Source organism: Geospiza fortis, unplaced genomic scaffold, assembly GCF_000277835.1.
Source record: "Geospiza fortis unplaced genomic scaffold, GeoFor_1.0 scaffold254, whole genome shotgun sequence".
Classification (NCBI taxonomy): Eukaryota; Metazoa; Chordata; class Aves; order Passeriformes; family Thraupidae; genus Geospiza; species Geospiza fortis.
This window is the reverse complement of record NW_005054441.1, coordinates 691,107-709,231: the sequence shown is the minus strand read 5'-3', so window position 1 is coordinate 709,231 and position 18,125 is coordinate 691,107. Positions and strand designations below refer to the sequence as shown.

The following is an 18,125-nucleotide window of genomic DNA, read 5'->3' as shown; positions in this document are numbered from 1 at the left end:
CCTCCCCTCCCTCCATGCAGTGACAGCAGGAGGCTCTGGGTGCTGCTGCCATTTCCCTTCAGAGGCTTAAACGTTAAGTAAACAAAGGTCAGAATGTCAGAGGATGGATCTCCTAAATGACCTAATTTCTAAAAGAGCTTAAGAGCTCGAGCCACTGCAGCACCAGCCACGAGCACAAAGGACACAGCAGGTTGTGGCATCAGGCAGGTTCTGATTACTCCTAAAGCAGAGGAAAAGCAGGGTAATGCCAGGGGGGCTGGCTGGACAGCAGCAGCCAGGTCTCCCTCTGATAACACACTGCAGCTTGCATGGGTGACTGCAGTGGGGAATCACAGAATGGTTTGGGTTGGAAGGGGCCCTAAAGCTCATCCAGTTCCACCCCTGCCATGGGCACGAGCACCTCCCACTGTCCAGGGTGCTCCAAACCCCACCCAGCAGCCTCTGCCATCAGCAGAGAACTTGGGCTGAACCAGGGGGCTCCTGATGTGTGTGTGAGGGTGAAGGGACACTGGGCAATCCCCAAGCATGTGAAGTTGAACAGGGCAAGTGTTGGATCCAGCCCTGGGATGGGGCAGCCCTGGATGCAGGGACAGACTGGGAATGAGAGGCTGGAGAGACAGGGGACGGGTTCAAAAACACGTGGATGTGGCATTTGTGGCCATGGTTTAGTGATGAATGTGGTGGTGCTGCTGGACTTGTTGATCTTAGGGTTAGGATTAGGTTTGGCTTTTCCCAGCCCTGATAATTGTGCAGCACTGTGTCCTCTCCATGGCTCTGTGCCCTGTGTTCCCTGCACACACCTGCCTGAGGGAGCCTGGGGCTGGGGCTGCTCCCCTGGATCCAGGGAGCAGTGCCTGGGGGGCTCCCACCCCTCCCAGGAACCTCAGAGTCCAGAGGAGTTAAAATCTGGGGCAAGACTGGCACCAGTGACAGATGCTGCCAGAGCTGGGGCAGGAGGGTGACAGGAGAGGCCTGGACTGTGCTCTGGGGCAGAGAGCAGCTCCTGGGTGCTGGCAGAGCTGTCAGCAGAGTGCTGGGCACTGCCCAGGCTCCCCAGGGAATGGTGCCAAGGCTGCCAGAGCCCCAGGAGCTCCCAGGGCTGCTCAGGGTGGGGTTCTTGGGGTGCCTGTGCAGGGACAGGGGCTGAGCTGATGATCCCTGAGGGTCCCTCCCAGCTCAGGATATTCCAGGATTCTGTGAACCCACTGCCAGCCCTGCACTGCTCCAAACCCCCAACCTTCTCTGGATGTCTCTCATTCCTCACTCAGCATGTGTTGCACCCTTGGGTCTGTGGGTGCCCCATGGGATGGGGGACATTGGCAAAGAGAGGGCAGCCCTGGCCAGCCCCAGCTCCTGCACCCTCCATCATCATATAACAAGGGAAAAAACCAGTAAAAAACTCAGCACAAGAGATTTTACATTTAACTAGCAGAAGGAAGAATGGCACCTTTCTGGATTGGAATGTACCTAAGCCTGCTGAAACTCAAAAGGTGCACAGCTGGGCGAGGAAAGGCTGAGCTTGCCAGCAGAAGGAGCTGTTTCTGTGGGCATGCAGATGGCACAGGTGGCAAGCCCAGACCCATCCTGTCACCCCTTGGCAGCCACAGCCCAGGGCACCAACCAGGAAAGGTGGCAAAGCCTTAAAGGTGGTAAAGAAGGAGACAAGGACCAGGATGGAGACAAGGCTCAGTAACTTGGGAAAAACCCACCAGGAATCTCCCCAAACCCCACCTTGCTCCCAGCAGAATTACTGAAATCCTGCAGATGGACGTGAAGGGATCTTGTGGGAGGAGGAAGAGATAGTGGGAATAAATCCCTGAAAGAGGAAAGGGGTTTCCTTTGGAAAGGAGGTGAAGCACAGTGGAGGCACCTCGAGTCAGTGCACCCACACACTGGCTGAGAGCACTCAGCATTTCCAGATCTTCCTGGCATCCCCCTCGTGCCTTTCCCCCTGCCAACTCCTTCTCCTGCCCCCCATGTGCCTGTGCTGCCTCCAGCCCTGCCTGAGGAGCCTTTCCCAGCCTCCCTGCTCTCCCAGCATGTTCCCTCTTGCAGGATCTGGCTGTGTGGGGCTCTGGGAAGCCTCCCCCAGCCCTGCCTTCACCCAGGGCTTTTCCAGAGGAACCCCCCACGCTGTTTGTGCCACTCCTCCAGTGCACATCTGCTTCTGAGCTTGGAGACGAGGTGGAAAAACATAAACTGCTCTTCCCAGAGGTTCCCACCCACTCTGGCAGTGTCAGGGATTGGCTTTGGCACCCTGGATCAGGGCAGCATCTCACCTCCACTGGAGCAAACTGCTTTTAAATAATAATAAATCATGGGTTTGCCATTTCTCTCCCAGACCACAGAATCACAGAACAGCCTGAAATATGGGGGTGGAGGGAAGGAACTCGCCTGAGTTGGAAGGGATCCACAGGATCATCGAAGTCCAACTCCTGGCCCTGCACTTGACAGGCCAAGAATAAAATATTCAAATGCTGCCTACAAGTTTTTCCAGCACCCACTGGCAGAACCAGTGCCCCCACATCACCCCAGCCCCAGCACAGCCACCACCCACCATGCACCTCCCCCAGCCCCACACTGCTAATTCCATTAGAATTCCATTAGGATTCTGGCCTGGGGGAAAAGGGGAGGCAAAACACAGCCAGGGATTAAAGACAGGGAGGAAAAAAAGAAGTTAAAAAAGCAGGAGCAGCGACCACCCCCTGATTAAACCCATTGTCCAGGAAGACCCCAATCTACAGGCACTGACAATACCCACCCGATTAGGAACACTGCTCTGAAAGGCAGCTAATTACTAGAAATAATTACCAGAAAGAAATCTGTTATGGCTTATCAGTTTCCTTGCTGTTTAACCACCCCACTCCCCGCCTGTCTCTGCTGAAGATGAATGGTAAATTGTGAAATTGGTGACTTAGGAAAGCCCTCCTCACCCTCCTCATCCTCTGGGATGAGCCGAGCTGGTTTGTCACTGTGTGGTGTCCTGGCACTGACCTGGGACAGCCACGGATGCTCCTGTCACCTGTCCCCACCCCGGGCTGGGCAGCTCAGAACTCCCCAGGAGGTTCCCTGTCCTCCAGGAGCAGCACCAAAGGCTCAAAGCTGGTAAACTTGGAGGAAGGAGCAATGGAGGCTCAGACATTGGTCCTGCACCTGCTCACCTGGTTCAAAGCCCCCACCCAGCCTGGGATGCTCCTCATTCAGAGCACTGATGGTGTTTCCATTCAGGGGTTTAGAATCACAGAATTCTGGAATATCCTGAGCTGGAAGGGACCCTCAGGGATCATTAAGTCCAACCCTGCACAGGCACCCCAAGAACCCCACCCTGAGCAGCCCTGGGAGCTCCTGGAGCTCTGGCAGCCTTGGCACCATTCCCTGGGGAGCCTGGGCAGTGCCCAGCAGCCTCGGGGGGCAGAACCTTGCCCTGAGCTCCATGCCAAGGCCTGGCCCAGCTCCAGCCCTTGCTGGGCTCCTGTCCCTGTCCCAGAGCAGAGCTCAGCCCCTGCCCCTGTGACTGCCCTGGGGAGGAGCTGCAGACCCCGACGAGCCTCCCCTCAGTCTCCTGGGCTGCAGCTGAACCAGCCAAGTGCCCTCAGCTGCTCCTCAGCCCCTTCCCCAGCTCCGTGTCCCTCCTTTGAACACTTTCTAATTTATTTCCTTATTCTTTTGACAAATTTAGGTTATTCCATCCAGTGCAACACAGCCCAGAGGTCCCCGCCCAGTCCATCCTGAGGGGCTCTGATTTTCCCCATCACCTGTGGAGCTGAGGGAGGAACTGAAGGTTCCCCTCCCACTGTGCCTTTAATGGGAGCAGGAGGGGCATCACCCAGAGCCTGTGGGAGCCCTGGCTGGGGGGAGCATCTCCCCAGGAGCTGGGTCAGTGCAGCCCCCCTCGGCTCTGTGCTGAAGGTGCCTCCTAAAGCCAAGCTCCCATCGTGCCCCGTGTTCATCCAAAGAACATCCATGAGCTCAAACCCAACAGCTGAACAGAAATCAGGGCTTTTCCTTTCAAACTGCTTTTGGCTCAGGTGTGCACCCTGTGATCCACAAGGTCACCACCCCTAGACTGGGCTGGACTGGGGTGAGGAGCAGTGACTGTCCGTCCCTGGGGCCACTGCAGAGAACAACAGGGATTAAATCAGAGCTTTGTACTCCCCCAGCTCCACCCCAGGGGCTGAGCAGCCCCTTCCTCACTGCCCCTAGGAGGGGACTGGGGCTGGGGAAGAGTGCTTGGGCTGGGGTGACACCAAAGGGCCCAACCAGGACAGGAGCAAAGGGCAGGGATGCAGCCTGCAGGGGTTTCAGGGATGTGCTGGCAGTGTCCTGCTCCCCTCAAACTCAGACCTGCTTTCCTTCTCTCCTGAGCCAGGCAGATCCCTCCAGCCCTGCCTATCCCATGGAGTTTGCTGCTCATGGAGTTTGTGACACCAGCTCCCAGCACAGAAATCTGGAAGGACAGAAATCTGGCTGGACACATTCCACTGCTCCCTTACCCAAAGGGCCACTCCATCCTGCAGCTTCCCAACTTGTCTCCTTGCTCCCTGCTCCTGTCAGATCAGTCTGAGTGGTGACAGGACTTGTGCAGGAGGGTGAGCAAGGGCTGCATCTGGGATCCCCCTCCAGGGCCCCAAAATGCCACCAGCCTGCAGGGACAGGGGAAGGCTCCACCCTGGAAGGGATGTGATCACTGCTTCAAAGCTCAGGCTGGCAGGAGCTCCTCAGCCCACCAAAGACTGGTCAGAGCACAGCTTCCTTTTCCATGTGGAAAATTGAGGCAAATAATCACCATTTGCTCAATTTCTCCAAAAAGTGCTGCCTGCTGTAGTGTCCCTTTGCTGGGGAAAGGTGCTCCCTGTCCCTAAAGCCATTCCCAGAGGACAGGGGGCTGTAGCCTGGCCCTGGGACATGCACGGACTGTAGGAACACAAAATTCAGAGGAAGGGGGTCCCAGGAGGTGCCATCACCACCCTGAGTGCTCAGAGCCCCAGTGCTGACTTTGGAGGCCGCTTCAGCTCAGCCTCCCTCTCTACTGGCCCAATCCACCACTGCCAACAGAGAGCATCCAGGCTGCTCCCAAAATGGTTCTTCCCACAGCTCCTGATCCTCCTTGAAGAAATAGAGATGAGTGGGAAAGAGATAAAATTTCTGATCTTGGAGAATGGCTCAGATGTTTCACACACCTTTCATCCATCAACAACCCCAACATGTTCATCCTCATCTGCTCCCTCCACCTCCTCAGATTTTGAAATTCCCTGGTTCCACTCAACCACCCCATTAACATGAACTTCCCTCCCTGAGGGGCACCTTGCTGGCAACCAGGGCCTGGCAGACAGAGGGACACATTGACGAAACTCCCCTTTCCCTCCCCTTTTCCTCCTGCTTTTACAGAAGCATTATTTTATTTTCCTGCCTGTCCTCTCCCTTATCCCTTTGCATTTTGCCATTCTGAAAGTTTTCAGAAGCAGCTTGGAAAAGAGGAAGAGAAAATCCCACCCCTGCACTTCCCCATGTCCTTCCTTCCCAGCACATGAGCAAAGAGGGAGGTTTAGATGGGATATTGGGAGGAAATTGCTGGCTCTGAGGGTGGGCAGGCCCTGGCACAGGGTGCCCAGAGCAGCTGGGGCTGCCCCTGGATCCCTGGCAGTGCCCAAGGCCAGGCTGGACAGGGCTTGGAGCACCTGGGACAGTGGGAGGTGTCCCTGCCATGGCAGGGGTGGCACTGGATGGGCTTTGAGGTCCCTTCCCACCCAAAGCACTCTGTGATCCTTTGATTATACAATGAAAAGTGATTTATGTATTTTGGAACCTGCTCCCAGAATCGATGCTTTCTACTTTAACCACGTTCAATTTTAGAAACAAAAGGGACTTGGAAATGTAAGGAACCCTTCCCCGCTGCCTGTTCCCCATCTCAGTGGTGGAGCTCCTGGTGCTGCCCCTGGACCCCTGGGGAGACACAGGCCCCTCAGTGTGGCCACAGCCCTGCTGGCCACAGGGCCAGGGCTCACCCTGCTCCCCAGAGCCACCCGAATCCCCCAGGGAGGCCCCACGTGCCAGGGACAGGTCGGGCTCACAGGGAGCCCCTGCTTGGAGAGGCAGCCAGAGGCATCTTCCCTGCACACATCAAAGGGGAAACCTCGGTGTTCCTCCCCAGGAGCTCCTTCTCAGCTGGAAACACTCAGGGCTGCCTTGGCCCCAGGTGTGGGATGGGCTGGGATGGGATGAGTCCCCCCACGCACATCCCCCCCAAGCCCTGCTGAGCTGCAGCAAGGCTCCCCTGTGCTCCCAGAAACTTCTCTGTGCTCCACTTACATCCTCCTGAGGCACAGAGGGACAGGAGAGATCCTCCCTTGCAGAGGGACAGGGGGAGCTGCTCAGAAAGGCTCCTTCCCCTGCACAGATCCCCAAGGGACACCCAGACATTGTCCCAACAGCACAAGGGGTGAAAGGGGGAGGCAGAGTTTCCAGCGAGCCCCAAGCCCTGAGCCAGGCCAGGAAGGGCCAACGTGTGGCTGCTCCTGTCCCAGCACACCCCTGCTCTGCTCTTCCCCTTTGCCACCACATCCACAGGGGGCATTCTGTGTTGGGGGATTTTCTGTTTCAAACACGACTCCCTTTTCTTACCCCTCCCTTCCAACCATGAGCAAGCCCTGCCCCAGCCCCACTCCTTCCACCTGTGCTGGAGCATTTTAACCAGCCCTGCGTGGGCAAAGATGGGGAGGACTAACCCCAATTCCTGACCTAATGCCATTAGAGCTCTCTAAGCCCTCCAGGAGGGATATTTTCTGCTCTTAATCTCCCCTCCCACCGCTGAGCTGGAGAGGTGACTGGGTGAATGGTCACACGCATGTGGAATCACCATCCCTGTGAGCTCCTCACGCTGCCTGCCTGGAGCTGGGCATGGAGGGGCCACACAAGGCTGCTGGAGCCTGGCAGGATATGGGAAGAGGCCCCTCCAAACCCCACTGCAGCAAAGGGAGCACCCCCAGCTCTCTGGGAAGTGGCACAGCCACCTTGCAGATCAAAGTCACCCAGGGGGTCGGGTTGGACGTGACCTTGGTGGGATCATCTGGTGCCACCTCCCCACACGAGCAAGGTCATCCCAAATCCTTAATAAATCCTTAACAATAAGCATCTCTTCCACCCCTAATTCCCAGCTCCCAGGGGCACACTCAGCCCATCCTGCGGGGCATCGACCTGGAGGGGGCACCCCTGCCTTGGGGTGCTACCATACACACAAAACAGCTGGCACAGCTGGCACTGATGGAGCCCTCTGGGTACCACCTCCCTGGACCACAGCCTGGAGAACACCTGGAGGAGGTCCAGCACTGGGAATGCTGTCCCAACACTCACCCACGAGTCCAGCTCCCAGGAATGAGGACGAGGAGATGCTGTTGTGGGATGGCAGGTCCCGGTGCTCGCCATAGTGGGGGCCTTCACCATAGCTCTGCTGGGACAACAGGGGACAGTCACACACAGCAGGGGGACAAACCACGAGGCTGACAGGGCCCAGCCAGCCCCAGGAAGGGGCAAAGCCAAAGGCTCCTTGTGAAAAGGCATGGAAAGGATTTTATCGTCGTGCTGGGCAGTGCAGAGGCTGTTGAGAGGGAACATGGCAAGAAGGGACATGGAACCACACTTTGCCCCATGCTGGCAGCTCTTTGGCACCCACCAGGTAAGAGCCAGGCAGCCCCTCCCTGAACCAGGCGAGTGAAGGGGAAAGGGAAAGGCTGGATAAATATAAATGTATATTTTTCGATATATTTATATAAATACATAAATTCTAAATATACAAATGAGAGTTGACAGCACAGCCTCAGCTCTGCTGCTGATGACAGAGGAGGGCAAGGTGCCATTGCAAAAATGAATCACACAAACCCACTAAAACAAAAATTACACAATTTCCATGAAGTTTGTGGCATTTCTCTCTTTCCATACTCAGACCCCAGTCATGAGTGTTGCAGCCTCAACTCCTTCCCTGCAAAACCCTTCCCAAGGTCTCCATCCCCACCAAGGGTGCCATGGCCAGACGATGTGGTGGACTGCAGGGATTCCCTCCTCAGGTTCCCAAAGTCTTGTGGGGTGGATGCTCAGGAAGCTTTGCCATCAGATGAGATCCCTCAACCCACTCAGATCCCTCGACCCACCCATCTGTGTCTCCTTTGGGGACCTGTCCCACCCCCTGGGTCCCCTCTCCCCACACCAACACTGGGAGCATGGAGGGAGATGCCTGAGCAGCCACAGGAGCCCATCCCAGTGCAGGTCTGGGAGAGGTTTTTGGAGGAGGAACCTCAAGGGGACCTCAAGGCAGCAAAGCCTGGGGAGATGGGGATGGGGAAAACCCTAGAGAGTTCACAGAACTCATGTCCAAAGTGGGGCAAGAAAAGCTGTTCCAGGGTTAGACCTGGCTCTGGAAGGCCTGGGAAAGACCCCGTTTGTTTTGGTTGGAGTTTGGTGTTTGTGCTTTGTCCTTACCCTTCCTTGGTCAAACGTGGAGCTGTTTTGATCTGCCGTTCCCCAGGAACCTGATCCCGGCCTTTCATCCAAGCCTACCGAAAAACAGGAAGAACAAAGGTTACTCTTTGCTTTATCAGCAAAGCCTCAAAGGTGTTCTCGTAAAATTAACTCTTCCTTCTACAAACAAAACAATATTTTCATTAATAAACCACTTCCACTTGGCGTGACCGAGCCTCCCCTCTGCCTCCGCACCTTCCCACTCCCACTGGGAGTTATTCCACAAACTTCAAAGCACATCCCACCACAGCCTGGAAATGGTTCAAAACATGGGACAGTGGGAAGAGGAGAAACAAGTATTTTAACTCCTTTATTCCAGAGAGCACCCACGAACCTCCTTCCCCCAGAGAGCAGCAGTGAAAGGGACTGAACTATAAATCAAAACCACATTGCATCCACCTGGATGCTCCAGCAGGACTTGAATTTTGCCCACGGTGGTGCAAGATCATTGGCCACACTCTATTCAATCTGAGCAGAGTGAAAGAGTGCCCAGAGGTGAAATCCTCAGGTGGGAATTGCTGGGGGTCCAACATTACAGAGTCACCTGTCCGGGGGTGCTCTATCAGCCCCCCAAGGTTCCTCTGAGGAAGTGGGGCCATCAGAGCACACCCCCAGCCTTCTCAGCTTTAGCCCTCCCCAGAGGATCCTCAGCACAAAGGGATCCAGCAGAGGAGCAGGCAGAAGGTTTTGCAGTGTTCCTGCACAGGCTGCGGTGGGAGCTCAGCTCCTTTCATCCCCTGCCAAGTCCAGGCAGGCGGCACCTCCTGGGCTGCACCCAGGGCAGGCAGAGAACAGGGGAGGGACCTCACTCAGCTCATCCCACCCCTTCCACCATCCCAGGCTGCTCCAAGCCCTGCCCAGCCTGGCCTTGGGCACTGCCAGGGATCCAGGGGCAGCCCCAGCTGCTCTGGGCACCCTGTGCCAGGGCCTGCCCACCCTGCCAGGGAACAATTCCTGCCCAAGATCCCATCCAGCCCTGCCCTCTGGCAGTGGGAGCCATTCCCTGGCTCCTGTCCCTCCAGGCCTTGTCCCCAGTCCCTCTGCAGCTCTCCTGGAGCCCCTTCAGTGATCTGGGAATGTCCACCATGACACAAAACCCTTGGATGTTGCATCAGCACAGTTCCCACAGTTCCAGCTGATACCACAAGCACACAGAAGGAACCTTCTGGAAAACAGCCTTGACCTGACTCAGCTGCAGGATCTCTGACTGTTCTGCTCCACCTCCTGCTCCAGTGGGTGACCAGGGGCTGGGGAGCAGCAGTTGGTGTTCTAAGGGGGCAAATCCAGGGATCTGAGAGGGGCTGGGCAGGGTGGGGTCATCCATCATCTTTTGAGGTGCTGCACAAACACTGTGAATTCTGCTGGGTTGGACAGAAAACATCCCAGATCTGCAGAAGGCTGAGAGTGAGGGTGGCACCAGCCATGGACACCTCCCAACCCATGGACACCCCCTGTCCCCACCAGGGGCACACTGGAGTGACACCAGACCCTCCCAGCAGCATCGCCCTGTGGCAGCACCAGGGCCTGTGGCTCTCTGGGCACCTGTCCTGTGCTGGTTCTTCCAACACGGGTGGCACCTCCAGGTGCCCCAGGATCCCCTTTTGAGAGCAGGGAGCTGAGTGGCAGCAAGGACAGGGGGGCAGGGGGTCAGGGCTCACTCCCATTTTGCTTGGCAAAGCTGATTATTATGGCAAACATGCCTCAGATTTGTCTCCTCCGCTCCCCTCACTGTTCATTTAACCAGAAACTTCTTTCAAATTACATCCTTCTATTTCTGTGCCTTTGTGTTAATCATTTCCCCAGAGAATTGGTGTTTAATTGCTGTCTAATTTGCATAATTATGCATATTAATCTCCACACCTAATGAATATTCATAATTCTCATTTAGATTTTGTTTTCTAATCAAAAATTTCCAATGTGATTACTGTGCAGAGCAGGGATAAGCCTCTAATAATACCTTGGATACTAGGGAGAATTACTGCCAATTCTCCCACCTCCTACTTCCTAGAATAAACTTTTGCTTTGCTAATGTGTTTTTCCAAAGCAATTCATCTGCAATCCCTGCAAACCCTGGCGAGGCAGGAGGCAGAAACGCTCCTTTGAGTCATTTTGCTGTCACGGGTGATTTTAAAGCTCCCCAAGGGTTGGGGAGAAGACATGAGCAGCATCAGCAGCCTTGGACATGGTTGGAAAAACGGTCCCTTCTGGCTGGAAGGACAAGGACTGCAGCACCACAGTGCCCAGGAACTCCAGGAGCCTCAGAGGCAGAGGGGAAGCCGAGGCGTGGGGGTCCAGACCCTCACACCCACCCCTGGGGGTCCTGGGTCACCCTGGATCACCCTGACCTCTCACAGAGCCCTCGGTCCTGCCACCACCCCAGTGACAGCAGAGCAGCATTCCCAGGCTGGAATATGCCTGGAGAGGATGCTCAGGGGGCTCTGGAGGGAGATAGGGGGCTTGGAAGACCAGGGAAATTTTCCACATGTTGTGGAGTCTTCCTCCCTTGCATGTCCCTTCAGATATTCTCTTGAGTTATGCCAAAACAGCCTGGACACAATCCTGTGCCCTGTGAGATGGGCCCAGAGGAGCCACTGTGGTCCTTCCAACCTCCCCCACTCTGGGATTCTGTGCTAAAATTCCTGAAAAATAAAAGTGAACCCTTGCCTGGTCTCGCCAAGGAAGGAAGGAGAGGAGACAGAGAGTGGCACAGGGGACAAAGGTTGAGGGTGAGGGTCACACATCCCCTCCACAAGGACACACGCCTGGCATGAACTGCTGCACCCTGTGGTGCCACCAGCATGGCACAGAGCCTGGAAGCCCGCAAACCCCTGAGTGCTCCAACAGCAACTGCAGAACATGAGCCACTCATCCAGAGTAAGGGCAGGTCCCCAACCCCTCCTTGGCCCCTTTGTCACTCCAAATGGGGTCACAGCAAACCAACCCTTTCTTTCAGGAAGAAATTCCTCCCTGGCAGGGTGGGCAGGCCCTGGCACAGGGTGCCCAGAGCAGCTGGGGCTGCCCCTGGATCCCTGGCAGTGCCCAAGGCCAGCCTGGGAGAGTGGGAGGTGTCCCTGCCATGGCAGGGGTGGCACTGGGTGGGATTTAAGGTCCCTCCCAGCCGAAACTGGTCTGGGATTCTACAACCCCCAAGGAAACCCAAAAGGTTTTTTGCACCCTCCAAGGGTACAAAAGCCTCCAGTTCCTGAGACTGCCAAGGTGAAGTGTGATTCCACTCTCCCACCAAAGCAGCAAGAGCATCCCAAGGTTCTGGAAGCACCTCTGAGGATGCCCCTGCCAGCTCTGTCTGACGTCTCCTGGAAAATAAAGTCTTGCACCTTCCCCAAGCTGCAGCTACTGGCTTGAAAAGTGACAGCAAAAAATCTCCCTATTTTCAGCACCTGCAGGTGTTTTAGGAATTCAGGGATTTCTGGGATGAAGCCAGGAAAAAGCAGACTGCCCTCTTTCAACGTCTGGCATCTGTCCTACACTCCCTGCCAGCCCACCCTCCCCTCCCTTCGTATTCCTAAGGATCGACAGTTTGGCAGCAAATGCCCTCAGCCAGCCCTGCAAAACCCCAGTGTCTGGCCCTGGGCAGGTGTGTCTGGAACAGCTCCCATCAGCAGGGTTTGCTCACTCCCAGCACAAAGCCCTGGGCACGGTGTCACCCCAAACAGCCCCACACCCCGGCTCTGGGAGCAGGGAGCAGCCAGGATGGACACGAGGGGAGGGAGAGGAAGGGGAAGGGGGAGAAGAGAGGGAAGCTGGGGTGGGGAGGACACGGCTCAGCAGCCCCAGGGCTCATCCAGGGGCACCCCAGCAGCTGTAGAGGTGACCCAGGTGCCCAGGAAGGGTCAGAGGCACCTTGGGGCACTTGGGAATGTGTTTCCTGCCTCTGGGCACTGCCCAAGAGCTGCCCCAGGTGAGATGGAGATCCCCTCAGAATCTTCTGGGCCCCAACTGCTCCATACTTGTGGACACATCAGCTGCCTTAAAACACCCACAGGGCTGGCAAAAAACCCCATAAATCCAAGTCACCAAAGAGAGATCATGGCCAGAGGAGCCACGGAGATGCTGCAAGGGCTGGAGCCCCTCTGCTCTGGAGCCAGCCTGGCACAGCTGGGCCTGCTCACCTGGACAAGAGAAGGCTCCAGGCAGAGCTCAGAGCCCCTTGCAGGGCCTGAAGGGGCTCCAGGAGAGCTGCAGAGGGACTGGGGACAAGGCCTGGAGGGACAGGAGCCAGGGAATGGCTCCCACTGCCAGAGGGCAGGGCTGGATGGGATCTTGGGCAGGAATTGTTCCCTGTGAGGGTGGGCAGGCCCTGGCCCAGGGTGCCCAGAGCAGCTGGGGCTGCCCCTGGATCCCTGGCAGTGCCCAAGGCCAGGCAGGACAGGCCTTGGAGCAGCCTGGGACAGTGGGAGGTGTCCCTGCCATGGCAGGGGGGGCACTGGATGGGCTTTGAGGTCTTTCCCAACCCAAACCTTTCTGGGATTTTGTGATTCTGTGGCTGAAAAGTCCCATGGCACTGGGCTGAATTCTGTCTGCACAAAGGAGCTCCATCCTGGCAGGGCTTGGCTTTGCCACCCTTCCAGTGCTCTGCCACCCTGAGGTGTGTGAGTTTTGGAGACACCCACATGCCCGTGCTGCTGGCAGGAGCCAAGCTGATTTTAAAATAACCCCATTTCCCAGCTACCCAAGTTAAGGCACACTTTCCAATTGAGAAATGACAAAAATAGGAGCTACCTCCTCTCGTCATTAATACAGTTATTAAACAGAGTACAGATTAATTGTGCATTTTAATAACCCTGAGCATGAATATTCATAACACATTTCTTGCTCATGTTCTAATTAAAACATACTAATAGAATAAGATGTAGCTGTCAGACAGTCATTTTTTTTTCCTCACGGTTTTCCTGCCACAGCCAAGAAGAGCTGATAGACAAGAGCTGTCCTAAGCTTCAGCAGGGATAAAAATAATTTAACCACATTTAGGCTTAGAAAAAGCATCCTTAGTGCAGCAATGAACCCCAGTAAAGGCTATGGACAAGTGTCCAGTGACACAGAGCCATGACAGCTGTTCCTATCCAGGAGGAACAGAATCACTTTGGACACACAAGTCCACCAAGAAAACACAGGAGAGTGACAGGAAAGGGACCTGTTTTACCTAAAGGAGGACAGATTTACCTCAGATACTGGGAGGAAATTCTCCCCTGGCAGGGTGGGCAGGCCCTGGCACAGGGTGCCCAGAGCAGCTGGGGCTGCCCCTGGATCCCTGGCAGTGCCCAAGGCCAGGCTGGGCAGGGCTTGGAGCAGCCTGGGACAGTGGGAGGTGTCCCTGCCATGGCAGGGCTGGCACTGGATGGGCTTTAGGGGCCCTCCAACCCAAACTATTCCAGGACTCTATGTAAAAGCATTAAAAGGGGGCAGGGTTTTGTGATCCACCCCACATCCCACATCCTTCCAGCTCAGTTCCTTCCAGCTGCCCTGGAGAGGCTGCCCTGGTTTCAACAACCAGAGCCCCAACCCCACCTGGGCACAGGTGCTGGTCCTTGAGCCCTGAGCTCTGAACCCCAGTCTGAGCACAGCACTTGGAGATGGTGTGGGAGGGAATGTGGCTCTGGAGGCAGCTCTGATCACCTAGACACAGCCAAGGACCCCCCAGCCTTTGTGTGAATGGGACAGGGTCAGCAGTTGGACTCTATGGTCCTTGTGTGCCCCTCCCAGCTCAGGATATTCCAGGAGTCTGTGAAAGGTCTTGTAGAACAAGCTCAGTCCCCAACAATTGCCTTGCTCACAGCAAAGCTCATGGGGTGTGCAGCCATCCCTCTGGATCCAGAGGACATGCAGGGATGGAGAATGGCATGTTGTGCTCCTGAACCCTCTCAGATACCATTTGTAAAGCAAATACAGAGTTTTTGCTCTTAAATCCTGTACCAAGGGATACCCTGAGGAGAACATGCAGCGCTGGAAAGCTGCAGTGCTGCAGGCTCAAATCATGGAATGGTTGGGTGGGAAGGGACCTCAAAGCCCATCCAGTGCCACCCCTGCCATGGCAGGGACACTTTCACGGTCCAAGCCCTGTCCAGCCTGGCCCTGAACACTTCCAGGGATCCGGGGGCAGCCCCAGCTGCCCTGGGCACCCTGTGCCAGGGCCTGCCCACCCTCACAGGGAGGAATTTCTGAGATTTCTTCCTGTGACTCAAAATGTCTCAAAGGCACCTTGTTTTCACTTGTCAGGAGGAGGAGGCAGTGAGGGACCCTGCCAGCAGCCCCAGGGGTGACACTGGGGGACACTGCTGGGTCTCTGTGCTGCTGGAGCTGTGACTGAGCCAGGCTCAGCCTCTCCCTCCCCCTGGCCTCCACAATCTGCCCTCCCTAATCTGATTCCAGCAAAACCACTGGGCCAGGCTTGCCTTTTTCTTTTTGTTTGTTTGTTTTGTTTTGTTTTTAAATTCTATTAAAAATATTTAGGCCAAATCCTCCTGTGGCTGGAGGAGGTTGGGAAGCAGCTGTGGCTGCCACCAAGGTGCATCTTCCATCCTCAGAGAGACCACACAGTGCCCATGGTGGGGATTTGAGAGCCAGGAGGGAAATTCCAGCTCTGCAGCCATAGCAGTGCCCGAGGGTTGGAGCAGGACAAGGATGTGGTGGCAGCTGGGAGGAAAAACCCCAGAGCCAGCAGCTTTTCCAGCTCATGGGATGGTTTGGGCTGGAATGAGCCTTAAAGACCACCTAGTTCCAAACAGCCTGGCATGGTTATTTAAGGCAGAGAAGCCCTGCTCCCCACCTGCCTCCCTCAGGGATGGGACAGCACAAGCCACCACAGGCAGGGCCACCGGTGCCACTGTAATTTGATTTGAAGCAGAGGTGACAGAAGGCTGCTTGATAAACACTTCCAAATTAAGCAGCTTTGTGTGCTAATCGCTCTGGCAATCAGCCCCACAGCAAAATCTCTGCTAAAAGGGATTGGAAATCAATAAAATTAGTTGACTAGTAATTAGCTTTAGTCCCAGGAAAACCAGCAAAGTTGTTTTTCCTGAGGAGAGTTCGCTCCACTCTGTGAGGAACAGCCCACCCTGGCACTCCCCAGGAAAGGCTCAGAGGTGCTGGCACAGCCCCTGCGAGGGAGAAGGGGGCGCTGGAAGCAGCTCCCAGAATTCCTGTTTATTTACCAGCCCCATCCACCCCCAAATAGGAAAAAACAGCTGTGAGTGGAAGGCAGCCGGGAGCTGTTTACAGGACGTCGATTGTAGAGGGGACCATACAATTTGTTCACTTCCTTTTCCCGGTGCACGACAAAACAATTAAAATAAAAATAAGGGGGGGTTGGATAAAAAAACCCACCCTGAACACCTGGAGGGCAGCACAAGGTCCCTGGCAATGCCACCCTGGAGGGCTCTGCTCATGGGGCAGGGCAGGGGATGTTTTCTCCCCTCCACTGCTGTGAAATGTGAGGTTGGACCAGAACTGACTGTTGGGACAGTGAGGCTCAGCTGTTCTGCTGCCCTGGAAGTGTCCAAGGCCGGGCTGGACAGGGCTTGGAGCCCTCTGGGACACTGGAAGGTGTCCCTGACCATGGCAGGGGGCTGGAATGTGCTGTCACTTCCTGACCCGTCCAGGGGCATCAAAAGGGCCAGGTGGCATTTCCCTCTAGGACAGGAGCCCAGCAAGGGCTGGAGCTGGGCCAGGCCTTGGCATGGAGCTCAGGGCAAGGTTCTGCCCCCCGAGGCTGCTGGGCACTGCCCAGGCTCCCCAGGGAATGGTGCCAAGGCTGCCAGAGCTCCAGGGGTGTTTGGACACAGAATTCCAGAATTCACAGAATTCCAGAATCACTGGGTTGGAAGAGACCTCCAAGCTCATCGAGTCCAACCCAGCCCCAACAGCTCAACTGAACCCTGGCACCCAGTGCCACATCCAGGCTTTGTTAAACACACCCAGGGATGGGGACTCCATCACCTCCCCGGGCAGCCATTTCAGAACTTTATCACCCTTTCTGTAAAAAACTTTTTCCTGATATCCAACCTGTATTTCCCTTGGTGCAGCTTGAGGCTGTGTGCTCTGGTTCTGTCAGTGCTGCTGGAGAAAGAGCCCAGCCCCAGCTGAGCACAGGCACCTTTCAGGAGCTGCAGAGAGTGATAGGGGCAGCCCTGAGTCTCCTTTTCTCCAGGCTGAGCACCCCCAGCTCCCTCAGCTGTTCCTCACAGGGTTTGTGTTCCCAGCCCCTCACTGACAGAGCCCTCAGGGGTGCTCAGGGTGGGGGTTTGGGGTGGCTGTGCAGGGACAGGGGCTGCACTGATGATTCCTGAGGGTCCCTTCCAGCTCAGGATATTCTCAGGATTCCATAAACAGATGCTCTGGCCCAGGAGAGCCCAGTGACATCACCCCCAGAGCAGGCACCCCAGGGGGGACACACAGCACCCACATTAAACTCACAGATCCCTGCACCATTTTGGGGGGCAGATTCTGCCCCTTTATCTTTGTGATGATGAATGAACCCAGAACCCAAAGCCACCACAGCCCCATCCACCCCACACACAGCCCTGCTCCAGGGAAGCACCTGCTGCTGCCACCCCCTCCCCAAATGTGCACTCAGGGATAATTTTTGACTTCAAAAAGCTGATGCCACCACTTTGGTGATTGTTAATTCCTCTGCTCAGCATCTCCTGCACTGTATTCCAGTTCAGCACTTTCTGCACACACAGATGGGGTTTAGGAAATCTTTGGGGCTGGGGAAAAATACGAAAGAACCAGGGAAGGAGTGGGGGAAAATGATGCATTCCCCACTGGCTTTCCATGAGGGATAACTATGGAGAAAAACTGAACCTACACCAAAACCAAACAATGTCAGAAAGAGGGGAAAAGAGTCAAAGAAGCTCTTTAGCAACTCCTGGTCATTCGGAAAATGCTCTGGCATCACTGAACCTGCTCTCAAAGGGCAGGGCAGGCTCCATGGCAGCCCCTGGGCTGGTTTTGGGGGTGCTGGTGTGGCATCCCAGAAACAGAATCCTGGAATGTCCTGAGCCAGAAGGGATCCACAAGGATCACCGAATCCAACTCCTGTCCCTGCTCAGGACACCCCAACAATCCCACCATGTGCAAAACCAGTAATAATTATATGCAATAATAAATGTACAAACCAGTGCCCAGCACAGGGGTGAGGAAGTTTTGGAAAAACCAACAAAGCCCAACCAGCAAATTTGGCCATCCCTCACTTTAGACACGAGTCATATTTGCAGATGTAAAGGAAGGTCCCCACTGCATTTTACAGAGTGGTTTTATGGCAATCAAAATAAAAGCTTGCCTTTATTTTAAGTCATCATTAAGGAAATTATTGACTTGGGCCAGTCCAAGTCTCATCAAGGCCTTTCAAACAACTGCATGGGGTGCCCATGGTGGCACTGGGTCACAGCCACCATCCCCTGTGTCCAGAACATGGCCAAGGACCTGACTCAGGGTGCCAAGGTTCACACCAGTAGTGAATTGTTGGGCTGTGCTCCTTCTGGAGAATGGGTCAGACTGGACAGGATTTATTAAACTCAAAAAATGGGGAGGGATGGATGGATGGATGGATGGATGGATGGATGGATGGATGGATGGATGGATGGATGGATGGATGG

General features: G+C 55.4%; 1 protein-coding gene across 1 annotated transcript in view; it reads right to left on the bottom strand.

The window, feature by feature from the left end:
• The window catches only part of TCF3 (transcription factor 3), an 83,040-nt gene that overhangs the window by 32,921 nt on the left and 31,994 nt on the right, over positions 1–18,125 (bottom strand). Inside the window, 2 exon segments of the mRNA XM_031062220.1 lie at positions 7,351–7,444; positions 8,473–8,546. Of these exon segments, the coding sequence (XP_030918080.1) occupies positions 7,351–7,444; positions 8,473–8,546 (168 nt within the window).